At 43.3% G+C, this 12,993-nt stretch overlaps 1 protein-coding gene across 1 annotated transcript in view; it reads right to left on the minus strand.

Moving 5' to 3' along the window:
- Positions 1–114: 114 nt before the first annotated feature.
- LOC310807727 (guanine nucleotide-binding protein G(I)/G(S)/G(T) subunit beta-1-like) overlaps positions 115–12,993 on the minus strand; it is a 31,479-nt gene continuing 18,600 nt past the window's right edge. The window contains exons 2-11 of the mRNA XM_083674308.1: positions 10,982–11,088; positions 9,074–9,112; positions 8,560–8,666; positions 6,388–6,451; positions 5,973–6,135; positions 5,545–5,611; positions 4,945–5,146; positions 4,225–4,441; positions 2,642–2,757; positions 115–2,127 (exon numbers count right to left, since the gene is read on the minus strand). Of these exons, the coding sequence (XP_083530434.1) occupies positions 2,651–2,757; positions 4,225–4,441; positions 4,945–5,146; positions 5,545–5,611; positions 5,973–6,135; positions 6,388–6,451; positions 8,560–8,666; positions 9,074–9,112; positions 10,982–11,038 (1,023 nt within the window). The 5' untranslated portion in view covers positions 11,039–11,088 and the 3' untranslated portion in view covers positions 115–2,127; positions 2,642–2,650. The remainder of the gene's footprint in view (positions 2,128–2,641; positions 2,758–4,224; positions 4,442–4,944; positions 5,147–5,544; positions 5,612–5,972; positions 6,136–6,387; positions 6,452–8,559; positions 8,667–9,073; positions 9,113–10,981; positions 11,089–12,993) is intronic.

A 12,993-nucleotide genomic window follows, 5' to 3' on the forward strand; every position in this document is an offset into this window, starting at 1 on the left:
GGCCAGGAGCGCACTCTGGTCTGGGACCAAGCTAAATAACAAGGACTGACATTTGGGAAAATTCAATCTCAAATCAAAACCTTTCTAAAGGAATGACACTCATAACACAATAGATCATCTCAAACTGCTTTTTATTACATCTTAAATAACAGTACATTTTAATATAGTTTCTATCTTGCATCCAGCTTTCGGTTGTACACTGACTGACTTTAAAATTAAATACAAAAGGTGAGAAGGGAACAGTGGGGTGCAGAGCTCTACAGTTATTTCATGGAGAGAGAGAAAAGGAAAGGGAATTTAATAATTTTTAATATTTTTTTATTTTTATTTTATTTTTTGCCAACTCCAGGCCTAACGCACAATTACAGCACATTTTTTGTACAGAATGTCGCAGAGAAAAAACAGAATGGGAAAAAATGGCACTACTGCTAAAGAAAGAGCGTCTCTGTTTACAAGGAGAAGGGAACAACAGAAAATTCTGCCATTCAGATGCTGCAAGTTTTTTTTTCTTTTTTTTTATTAAAGAAGGACAGAAAAAAACCTGTTTGTTACAAAATGTTTCTTTTCTTTGTCACTGGAATTTGTTTGCTACAGAAGGAATGAACATTTCTTTGTTCCATTTGTGTGTGTTTGTGTGTGTGTCAAATGTTTATTACATTACTTTTAAGTATGGACCAGGTAACCGTTTATGTTATGTTGTTTGCTTCTCTCAAGTGCATAGCTTTGACATTTTAATTGAATTATGTATGCACAGAGTAGCCAAAAACAATATAAATACCATTGTAATGATGATATATTTAACAGGTTATTTTCTTAAAGAAAAACATCAAAGGACTTAGTTCCATATGCACCTCTTTTTAAGCAATTCTACAGCATGCGATTCTAAGAGTTAACCCACCCCATGGCAGACAACCAAAATCTTTTTTTTATTTTTTTAACTTAAAAAGTTTCAATATCATTATTTTCAAACATTGATTTATACAACATGTCATTCACAGAGTAGTAACTGCATTTCCAAGCACGGAATGGGAACCTCTGTTGAAACAAAAACTCCGGAATGAAACCGGGGTATTAAATGGAGGTTCTCCCAACCCAACCAAATCACATCACCGGTCCCAACCACGGTCAACAGAAAAAATAGGGAAAGAAAAAAGAAAAAAAAAAAGGAAAAAAAAATGGAAATGAAAATAAGGAAATAATGAACCGATGGGTTAATCTTCAATTATTCTACATTGTCGCCCAACAAAGGTGAGGAGAATGGTTAAAACGTTTCTTTTTTTGTTTTCGTTTTAAAAACGAGCATTCATTATCATAAACAGCATGTGCTTGGTTAGTTAACTTTTCTTTAAACATTATTCTATATATGCAAAGTTTAATTTTGTGCAAACAAAGATTTGTGACTAGACGGAAAAAAAAGAAACAAAGAGTAAAGTATCTTGGGACTAAATATACAGAATGGCCAGACCCTGTAGGCGGCTCATGGACTCCCTGTTGAAGCTCAATTCTCTTGCCTTTTTCTCTGATGTCATAAATCTGGATTAAAAATGACATGATAATTTGCAATTTTTTTATTTTGAATCTACAGACATAATTCTAAAATATGTAAAGACTAGGAGAGATAAAAGAAAGCTTTCAATCCTCATTTTAAACATTAACCAACAAGAGTTCACTGATCTAGTTCTCTGAACCCAAATAACGAGAAAAGAACATGAACGGAAAACAAAAAATAAACATGACCAAAAAGCTATTGAGTTAGATCGCTGTGTAATTACCTTCACTCAGACCTGTGTGTTGAAGATGGATGACACATTTGCATGGGGGTGAGAGTGTTCGTATTTTCGTTCAATACAATATCAGAAAATGGTCCCGGGAGGAATGCACAATTTCTTTTCCCCATTCCATTTCATACCACTGAATTCCTCATCTTTTTAGCTGAGTGAGTGATAAACAATTGTGCTCTTCTTTTAAAATGACAAGGAGAGAGAGAGAGAGAATTTTTGCCCTTGGTAGTTTTTTTGGGGTGTTGGAGTCAGTATTGTGGTGTTTTGAGAAGATTGGATATGCAATAAAATTGAACATTTTGATGTTGGAATGGTCTTCCGCTCAACTTTGGAGTCTGGATGCCATCTAAAAAAAAGAAAGAAAGCGAGACAAACAATTAAATACATTTGCATTGTCATTTGTAACAATAGTATTTTTTTAAGTGTATGGTCATACATTCAAGGGAACAAAACTGAGTGGTCATCGTCATGACGACCAGAAGAGAGTTGAAGTAAGTCTCTCATATTCTGCACTTCCCCCTTTTGCCCTAAGATGGCAGTAGACACCAAACTAAGAACACACTTATCCAACTCTGTTACACAACCTGAATACTTCCCTCTGAAATGACATGAAACAATCTACCCACTCTATCACAGTACATGGTTCCCTTAAAATAAATCAATTAAAACCATGAACACATACAAATTCTGCTCCCATAGCAGCACAACACAAATGAGAAACTATTGTAACACTCTCCCCTATAAGAGAGGCACAGTGCACACACCCATCCATCCATTCCTATTCAAACAAGCACTAAGCTGTCCACTGGAAGAGATGGGGGGACGACAACTTGGGGATGTGGGGGGGGGGAGTTACTTACCTTCAGACTCTAGTTCCAGATCTTGAGGAAGCTATCCCAGGACCCTGTTGCCACGGCCATGCCGTCATCAGTCACTCCCAAGCAGCTCACGCGGTTGTCGTGCCCGGCCAGGACACCTGGAGACAAGAGGGCAGATCATCAAGCCACAGTACAGTACTATAGCCAATACTAACCCCTGAACCCCTCAACTATCCACTGGCAATCTGAGAGGACACAAGTATTAATTGAATACTACCCGGCAAACATTCCTGTGAATGGGTGTGGTGTATTGTGTGTGGTGCAATCCAAGCCCCGGGTCTTTTCCTCCTCGGATCCAGACCACACAAGAAGTCAATACCACTAAAATATTCATCTCTCTGTAGGGGCTCTTCCGCTGCTGGAGACGGCAGGGGGCCCAGCCGCCCTGCTGTACATCTTACACTACGAATGTAACCCTACATTGTAGTACTGTCCTGTACACTCTATAGTACAATACCACAGGAACTCTTGTAATACATATACAGTGCCCTGACAACACGACTCCACTTGCCCTGCTGTCTATACGTGCTACACTATACATTATACAGCAACTAGCCTCGTTTCCTGGCTTTCATCTGCAAGTTGCTGGTCAGATCCCTTGGCATTCTCTGAGATTCCAAGAGATAAGAGGATAAAAAAAAATCTTCTGGGGATGTACTTTTTCAGTCAGTTAAGTCTTTGCACGAATCATGGTGTTGTGGAGGTGGGGCTCTTAATGGAAACTGGAAAGGTTTGAAAAAAAAAATCTTTGGATACCTTCACATTTCTATTTAGCCAGCTAAAAGTTTAATTTGGTTTCACCGTACCTCTTTTCTATCGCTACCCACCACTACTGAGGTACCTAAACAAAAAGCACACTTTGGAAGCGGAAGTTAAGAGAAAACGGAAATGGAGAAGTGAAAGGAACCCTTCACGTTGAAGTTCTGACAAGGAAGGGATGGGCTTAACAGATGTTTGGGGGGACCTAGTGTTGCCTGGCTTCGCAATACTACAGAGTAGTTAACCCTGCACTAAAAACTGTGACCCCTAATGCATGAGCCCTGTTGTAAACTCTTTCATCCTACAGTGACCCTACACTACTCTACTCCACCCCATTCCACGACACCCGCAATGTAGATGACGTGGAGAGCAACCACTGGTTAATTTGTGCAGTGTGAATGCTTTGCATCTGTCCAGTCCGCTGAGGGGTTCACCTGGGAATCAGGACAACTCTATTATAACACCCCCTCAGCATTCCGCTATCTCCACAGCAACCATTCCACTGTTGTGAGGTGCCCAACACTGACACAGTTGGGCTGTTGAGCTAGAAAATGAGGCTGTACACCTGTCAGAATAACGATAACGTCCCTGGATCGCTGCTCCTCTTCTCCCCCCTTGGGTCCAGTAGGATGGCATTGCTCTCTCGACACTGACCCTTTTACGCTTCAGCCCCATCAACAGTCAAGAAAGTAATTCACGTGGGGTAACCAGATCTGGAATCTGTGGTCAAGGGTAAAGTTCTATCTCAAACCTCTACTGCACCCTGGACGGGTTCTAGCTTGGGGAGTCGTGACACCTCTCCTCACCTGCACGGTCGGCTTTGAGGGTGTCCCACACGTTGCAGTTGAAGTCATCGTATCCAGCGAGCAGTAGGCGGCCGCTCTTGGAGAACGCCACAGAGGTGATCCCGCAGATGATGTTGTCATGCGAGTAGACCATCAGTTCCTGGTCGGCACGCAGGTCGAACAGCCTGCAGGTGGCGTCGTCTGAGCCTGTTGCAAAGGCGTTGCCATTCGGGAAGAACTGGAGGCGGAGGAGAGCGAGAGCAGGTGGGGGAAGGGGGAGAGAGAGGGCGGTAGGTTTGTTACGAATCAATTGAAGATTCCATAACACAAGCATAGAAGTTCCCCACTCAGAACCCAATACATCATATCTGTATTGGATACATTACGGATACATTACGTCTACTGAAACTGTATATTTGCTCGTATCTACAATACAAATCATGGGGCCAATATGCATATTAGCATATGATTGTATGATAAAAAGGGAGTGTATTGTTGACCATGCACAGTAAACAGCATGCTAGTGTAGACAATGGATATTGGAACACTCAGTATATCCACATTCTTTGTTCAGAATTAAGTATTCTTACGCGAAACACAACATTGACAGTTGGCCATGCCAATGGCATTCTTGCATAACATTGTGCTCGAGAAGATATAGTACATGTCCGCATTGAGGTCTCCATATGTCTGGATGTCAGTGTACGCCAATGAGGTCGTTGTAATGGGCGGTTGTCTTACACAGATGGCGTTTATGTCCGACTCGTGCCCGGTGAAGGTCTGTCGGCACATTCCTTCTCTGACGTCCCACAACTTGGCTGAGGCATCGCATGCCCCGGACACAAACAGCCTGGTGTCGGGCGCCAGCGACAGGCTCATGACGTCACCGGTGTGGCCGGCGAACGTGGTCGTCTGCTGGCCTGTCTCGATGTCCCAGAGAGCACTGTGGGAGGCGGGAGAAAAAGACGCTATGGGATGAGTTTCGCGTGTCACCACGACCATGGTGTCTTAGTGGTCCCAAGATGAAAGACACCTGCACACTGTAGGACACTTAAGAAAATGTCTGAAATTGAGATTTAGCAAAAAATAAAATGCTGCAGAATGATGCTCCTAAACAGACAAGCCCTAACAGTCCTACATCATTTACATGTGGTTCACATTCACAATGACCATGTCAACACAGTTTATACAATGGAGAGACAAGCCTACATGACCATAGCTCTGGGAAGCTTTGAAAGTCCACTTAAGTCTTTTGTCCCTGTTCATATTTGATATGTCCCATCAACTTTGGTGAGGATATAAATGTGCCCAGAGCTGGAAGGTTGCAGTACCCCCACTCACCAGCTGGTGTCTCCAGAGCTGGTCACAATCTGGTTGTCATCCAGGAAGCGACAGCAGGACAGGTAACCTGGTGGGCAGAACAGCAGTCAGTCAGTACCGTGGGGGTGAAGGGTGTAGGGAGGTGAATCTGAACACTGATAACTAGCTGACACCAGTTGTGTGTTGTGTGACAGAGGTCCAATTAAAATGTCACACTGGCACGTGAGATTCTCTCATCTACAACATCTCTCTAATTTACAATATAAAAGGTGTAGAGTTTAAAAGAAAAAAAAAGATTCACTGCATTATTCTTATGGGTACCAACACACAGCACCCAAAAAGTGACGTATCATTTGAAAGTGAGCATATCTGACCAGTTCTATCCTTTCTGTATGTCAAGTGAGTTATGACCTGTGTTTGTGGTGGGTTAGGGCGGGTGGCAAACTAACCTGTGTGTCCGGCCAGCTCACGGCTAACACGCACGTTGCCCTCGCGGGTCTTCAGGTTGTAGATGGAGCAGATGTTGTCCAGGCCTCCGCAGGCCACATAGTTCCCAGAGGGGGCATAGGCGCAGGTCATCACCCAGGAGGAGCGCAGTGGGATGGCATGGACCTAAAAGAGACCAGGGTTAGAGTTAGGGTTAATATGAGGATTAGTGGCTCACCTGTATTGGAAATTAAATGTTGATTTATTTATTTTTTTCCTTTGCTATTTGGGCCTTGTGATGAACAATTCCGGCCACAGCCCTGGAAACCCAGGAAGACAGATCTACAGGTGGCCCTGGTGGCCAGAGGTTCCAAATGTTTTTCTTTGAAAACCTGTAGTGAAATACATTTGATAACTTCCTTGAGATGTCAGTCTTACCTTGTTTGTGGTGTAGCTGTCCCATATAATGAGTTTACCATCCTGGGAGGCACTGACTAAAAGCCTGTGGGGAGGGGGGGGGGGGGGGGGGGGGAGACATTAATCAACCAGGGACAGAGCTGTTTGACATCCAAACCACAAAACATCAACATGTGAATCTCAGTGACTACATTGTTAAAATAGCATAATAAAAAATGAAGCAGAACATAACACACACACTGGGGGTTAATGTCACAGAAACAGATTATGCCTGGAATAAATCACACTTTCAGTGGCGATTCTACATTGAGTATGCTTTTTAGCCACGGATTAGACTTAATCTTTGTAGTAGGATAGTCCCGCTACAATCTAGTTCCAGGAAACCAGCCCTGTAGGTGTGGACATCACCGGTTCCTAATAAAGGTAAGTGGAACCATGTTTTGCATTTCAGGGGCCGTATGGTTTCCAGGTACCTTTATGGCAAGGGAACATTTCCCTGCTATCTGGGTGAATCAAACAAAGTAACCACGGAAACAAGCCCCAATGGACAGAGGAGGATGACACACACCGGGGCACATTGGCTCCCTCTGGACCCGCTATGCAAATCCTACCTACCTGGCTGCCTCCAACCTCAACAATAGTAAGCCATAGTCACCATCCCCATTATACTATCCCTATCATATACTTTAGGAGAGACATGGTCTGTATCGGGAATTAGGTTTCAAATCCTAAATGAGTTGAAAGCGTAAAAGGAGGTAAACAGAGAGACACTGGTACTGATTAAACGGAGTATACCACGCTTCCTGTTTGATATGAATGTGCTGTTCATGCTGTGTAAAGTTTACTTTGAAACACGGTGTCACGCTCCACTCGTTCTCCAGAGTAAGATGCTTAGCAGAGATTGCAGCGCATTATCTGACTTTCCAAACACGCTGCAATAAAGCAGGAGTGGAATTAACTAGCTCTCTTCTTGCTAGATTAGTGCCTCAATTCAGTTGCATTTACTGATTACAAATTTCATTTGGCTTTACTTGCTTTTACATTAGACCACCTCAACTCTGCGGCCTTGCAAATTGCTTGTTATGGCTTTGTGATTTATACTGAAAATATGGGGAATCCAGAAATGGACCAGGCGTACAAGGTTTTTGGATCGACGATGCTTTGACAGTCGTTGTTGTTGGATGTGAGAGGGCATGACAAAACACTTTCTTCAAAAAGAGCTTGTCTTGTCTCAACCTGTTGGAGTCCCTGCTCTTGGTCAATTAAAAAGAGAGCCATCGGGGCAGCTATAAATAGCAAAGGGACAAAACTCCTGAGCAGAAATAGCACCTGACTATGGGTCAATACACCTCCATTCTCCCTTACTCTCTGGGCGGCTGCACCCCCGCAGGTGGACTAATTAGATTTTTTTCAACACCCCCCCCCCCCCCAAAAAAAAAAAAAAAAAACATCAACTTGGTAATATGAAATTGGGGGTGGGAAATGAATCATTTCTCGGTTGCATCATTGTGAGCTCACCGGTAGAGCAAGGTCTGTTTTATAAGGGGGAGGGGGGGACAGGCGAGACGTATCTGAGCAATAGAGCGAGGTGACAAAGCAGTTTGGCTTGGTGTGGCGTCTCTGTGGAGTGGAGCACACCTGCGGCAGTGTAATTAGTTTGCCGGTTGCTGAGGTGAGAGCTGTATGGGCTCCTGGGATGGCCCCCTAGGCTCAGAAACACAGGAGCAGCGGCCCTCCCTGGTGCTGCCAAGCCTCCACACAGCACTAACAAAGGACGACTCCATTTTGAATGTTTTCCCTACCCGCATACCCCACCCCTTACACACACACACACACACAGTACACACGCAACGCATAAACACAACACTCTTGTGAACATAGTCACTGAAGTGAACACAGTAGGCACATAAACACACTTTGAGGGAACCATTTTCTACAAACACAACACACTCAAAACCAACACACAATAACAGAGATTGTACTCGTTGGATGTTTTTTTACGTTTTCGGGTGGGCAAACAAGAGCCATCTTGGAATCAGTTTTTTTTTTTTGTGTGTGTGTTTTTTTTTTTTATAGGGAACTACTCAAGATACAATTGGTACAAAGAGAGAGCAACCTTTTATGACCATTTCCTGGATTTGGGGGGAATTGAATTATTTAGTTAATGGACAGAATGTGGCTAAATGAGATTACCTCGAGTCAGTGCCCCAGTGCATGGCATAGATTTTAGCCAGATGCCCCCTCAGCGTCCGTCTAGTGCGCATCTGAATTCGGCCAACGGGGTCGATGTTAGCTGTGATCTGAGGGGAGGAAAAAATGCAATTAATTACCATGACACAATAGGCTGTCTATCTGCACTGGTATGCCCTTTACTCCGTTCCCTTCCACGGAATCATGCGATTCCCTTTATCATACCCCCCATGATGTTGCATTTATAGAAGTCAAGTTAGAGTGGGAGCTTTTGTTTCGCCATATGACTGACAGAGCTTCTGACAAAAGCTTCACGCCAGACATCTCCGCTCCCACAGACTTTTAAGCCATGCAGTGAACCCCATCAACATCTCGCCCTAACGTTTCGGTCTAGCCATTAGCTACTGGGTTTTAAGGGCTGCTTTAAAATGATCCATATGATTTTTTTTTAAACAACGATGTAACCTTCCTAGTGATTCCCCTCATACCCTCCTATGTTGTTCTAGAGGTTTCTTACCTGAGACAGGGTAGCATCCGCACACGCTTTCCTGGCATCCTGGGAAAAACAGAGGGGGTGTCCGGGTTTTGTAAATTTGTTATTTTCGTTAATACTTTGCTATTTTGTAAATTTATTGTTACATTTCTGCTATTTTTTTTTTTTTATGTCCACGCACCAACCTCACCAAGTCAATTTTCTGTATGTGCAAATATACTTTGGCCAAATAAAAGAATTCTGATTCTTCTGATTCTGATTCTTCTTAATTTCTTTTGCAAGGACCTCAACAACCATGCGCTAATTCGAACGCCACATAAGAGTGATCAAGTGACAATGCCAAAAATAATTCTAACAATAAATTCACGCCCTCGGCTAATAACGTCAGCCATCTGTCTAAAGACACTTCCAATGGATCTCATGTAGGCCAGCACCACCCTGGCCTCCCTTCCTCAGTGTTGTCGATGGAACCCATTCCCTGTATAGTCTCAGGCACCTGGAACTATGCAAGGACGGGTCACAATACACCTTAGTCACACAAGTCAGGATAAGGAAATCTGGACCATTTACATAACATAGAATTCATAGAATTCCACTGTTCATATTTCCATTCATCGAGATCAATCAAGATGGGCCTGAAAGTTAATGTTCTGCTAATCATGCTATTGAGGTGCTTATAGTTGCATGATCCGTAACGCACACAGCAGTTCACACTGAAGTGACACTGCACACACAAGCTATTACAGATAAACTACAAACAAAACCCCCCAGCTATAACAGAAAGGCCACACATGTACAGTACTTAAAAATCACATACACAATGTATAGACATCACCATACGCATGCATAACTAGGCCCTACACATTAGACTCATGGCATAAACTGACACTAAATGATACAGCCACACACACACACACACACCTAACACACTTATAAATGGGTCAATGGGGTGAAGTACAAGGAAGGATGAACCGTGGCACAATGTACCGTCTGAATATACAACTGTAACTCAATTAATGTCTCAGCGTTTGTTACAATGGAAACATGTTTTATTTAGGTCAGTCAAGCGTTGACATTTTGTTTGCATTAGGCTAAATTGAAATAGGAAAAATGTTACTGGTAGAATTAGGTGCATTTACACATTTCAAAATAAACCAGTTTAAATCTGGACCACAAGCTAAGGGGTCCGTGTGTGTAAGGTTTGGTACAACAAAATAAATTGAAAGAATAATCTTACTCGTCATCAAGCTATATCTCAGAGATAATTCATAGTAGCTAGCAGTAGCTAGCTCATTACGAGAATTGTCTGTGAAATAGACTTGTCCATAAGTATAACAGCAAATCGTTTAATTGACAATGTTGTGTTATACATGATTTTTCTTTGCTCTTAATATTCAATCAACAACGTTTTTGTTAGGCTTCAGGTAGTCTCTCAACGCCAGACTGATCTGCATGCTCTACACTCTGGAATCTGTCAAACATAGCTTGTTCAATGGTAACTGAGTAGAAATTACTGACAAGTCGTAGAACCAATCAGCTACCACAAGCCAGCACATCCCAGTTGTAAAACAAGCTTTTTGTTTTTAGATTGTTGGTCATCTCCATTGCTAACTTCCAACTAGCTCGCTTCTGAAAACACATCTAGGACGAAAAAAATAAAAAACAACAGTGTGAGAGTGGGGGAGGAGCTTCCTCAGGTGCAATAGAATTTTATCTCCAGTTCTCAGTTGAATCCAATCACATTGGGTCATTTTACAGGATAACAAGGCGCTGTGTCAGAGACACGACGGCTGTATAAAGCGGCTAGGCTTTCGGTACTCTGCATTATGAGTTGTACTGCCCCCTATTGGTGCAAACGTAAATTCACCGCAAGAGCATGGACCATGCATTTCTGAGCAAAGCGATGGGAGAGGACCGTTTACTAGGACTTACTCTGATCTGGTTCTTGAGCTGATCGGCCTCCTGGCGTAGCTGGTCCAGTTCGCTCATTTTCCTCTGCTAATGGTGTGCTTCGCTCCGCCGCCGGGACTCGTGCTGATCTGAGGGTCAAGAGAAGAGGGACGACTTCAACACACCGATCACACGCTGTTCCTGGCATTACAAATTAGCATTACACACAGGGGTTTACGCAGACCCCCGACTCAGCAACCGGCTCAACAAACAGCCGAGTCGTTACAGATTCCCGAATGCCGAGACAAGCCCAAAGTGATTGTCTTCTCTTTGTGAAATATCTGGACTGACTCAATACACTTGAGACACGCAAGTTCTGGAACAGCCAAGGACAAGCTCAGTGCACTGGGGCTGCATGTTCTTACTGTAGTACAGAAGCCTCTTTACGGTCAGCAGCTAATTCTGAATACAACATATTCATTTTCAAACCAACATACCTTTGTGTTGTGCAAGAAATGAAAAGATGAAGCAGCTTCATATCATATATTCCCTGTAACATCTTAAGAGTAACCAGTAAGAAACTGTTCCCCATACTGACATATAGACTCTATGCAGCATATTACTATAAGAAAATAGAGTATTATATAATCACTACAGTACAAATTTCTGCTCAGAATCACATAAATCACTCTCATGCGATGCAGGGCGCACACACACACACACACAACTCTCTGGGATTCACAAAATCCCAACACTTTCTAGAAAAACCAAGATGTGTCCTTGCCAGCCATAAACGGTTACCTAGCAACAGGATTCTGCAGCTAGTTTGTGCTAAATATCACAATTTCTAAAATGATGCAGAATACCCCCCCCCCCCACACCCACCCACCCGCCCCCCCTCCCCTCCCCTCCCCTCCCCTCCCCTCCAATACATTGACCAACCCAAAGCAAACATCTGGCACAGAGTGGCCAATAGCTATTCCTGGACTGCAAAGGCGAAATTGAAATCCATTCCATCGCGGAGGCCTCGGGAACTAACGTACCCCTCTTTTGGCTGGCAGTACGGAGAGATGCCCCGGAAACAAGCACGAGCGAGAGAAAAGAGAGAGAGAGAGAGAGAGAGGCCGGTTGGATCCTGTACTCTACACTAGCCCGGTGGCGCACAGGTGATGAGGGTCGGCACTAGTGGAGCTCTCAGTGCTCTGTCCCTTCACTGGACTCTAAACTCCCCTTCCAATGTCATCCCGGTAATCCTGGGACACAGTTGATTCAGCTCCTCCAGCCAAATCCGGTTAAGACAAAACCTGCTGATGATCCTAAAAGCAGTGGCTATCCCGCTGACCCCAATCCTCTGGTCAACGGGCTTAGCCCTGACAACTTTCACTCTCGGGAGAAAGGCGACGCAATACAAACAAACAAAAGTATACCTGGGATAAATGCCACAGTATACCCTGCAAGATCTGAATACTGACTTTCTGGATTTTGGCGACTTGCTGATGCTCGTGTGATGCAGACTAACAAACCCTGATGGACCTAATGAACACCGCACAAGTGTGTAGATAGATTCCCACTTGCATAAATGCAAAGCCCATTATCGTCAACAACCGGTTGCTATAGGTTTTAAATCAAAATGGTTGTCTATTAATGTGTCATATAAACAGGCCTCTGAATTAATGCCTTTTACAATTAACAAACAATAAGGAAATTGCACTGACTATTTTCAATGTAGATAGATAATATTCATAATCATGGCAGCATAGCCTTCCATTCCGCCAACATTGGGGGGAAACATTACACGTTTATTTTTACCAAGTCATTAATCTCACAATTAGTACAATAGTATGTAGATAATGACTTCGCTTACTTTTGCCAAAATAAAACCTTCCTGTCTGGATTATCCAATTTACCTTACCTCCCTCTCTCTATCTTTTCTGTACGGGTCCTGTGTCCTGGGAGTGTGGAGACCTTCTGAATGAAGACCTTATCCTTCAAGCACCTGACCCATCTCAGTAGCTACCTGCCATCTGATTGGTCAGCTTGGATAACTGGGTCTG

Source organism: Argentina silus (genome assembly GCF_951799395.1).
Source record: "Argentina silus genome assembly, chromosome: 8".
In the NCBI taxonomy this organism is placed as follows: domain Eukaryota; kingdom Metazoa; phylum Chordata; class Actinopteri; order Argentiniformes; family Argentinidae; genus Argentina; species Argentina silus.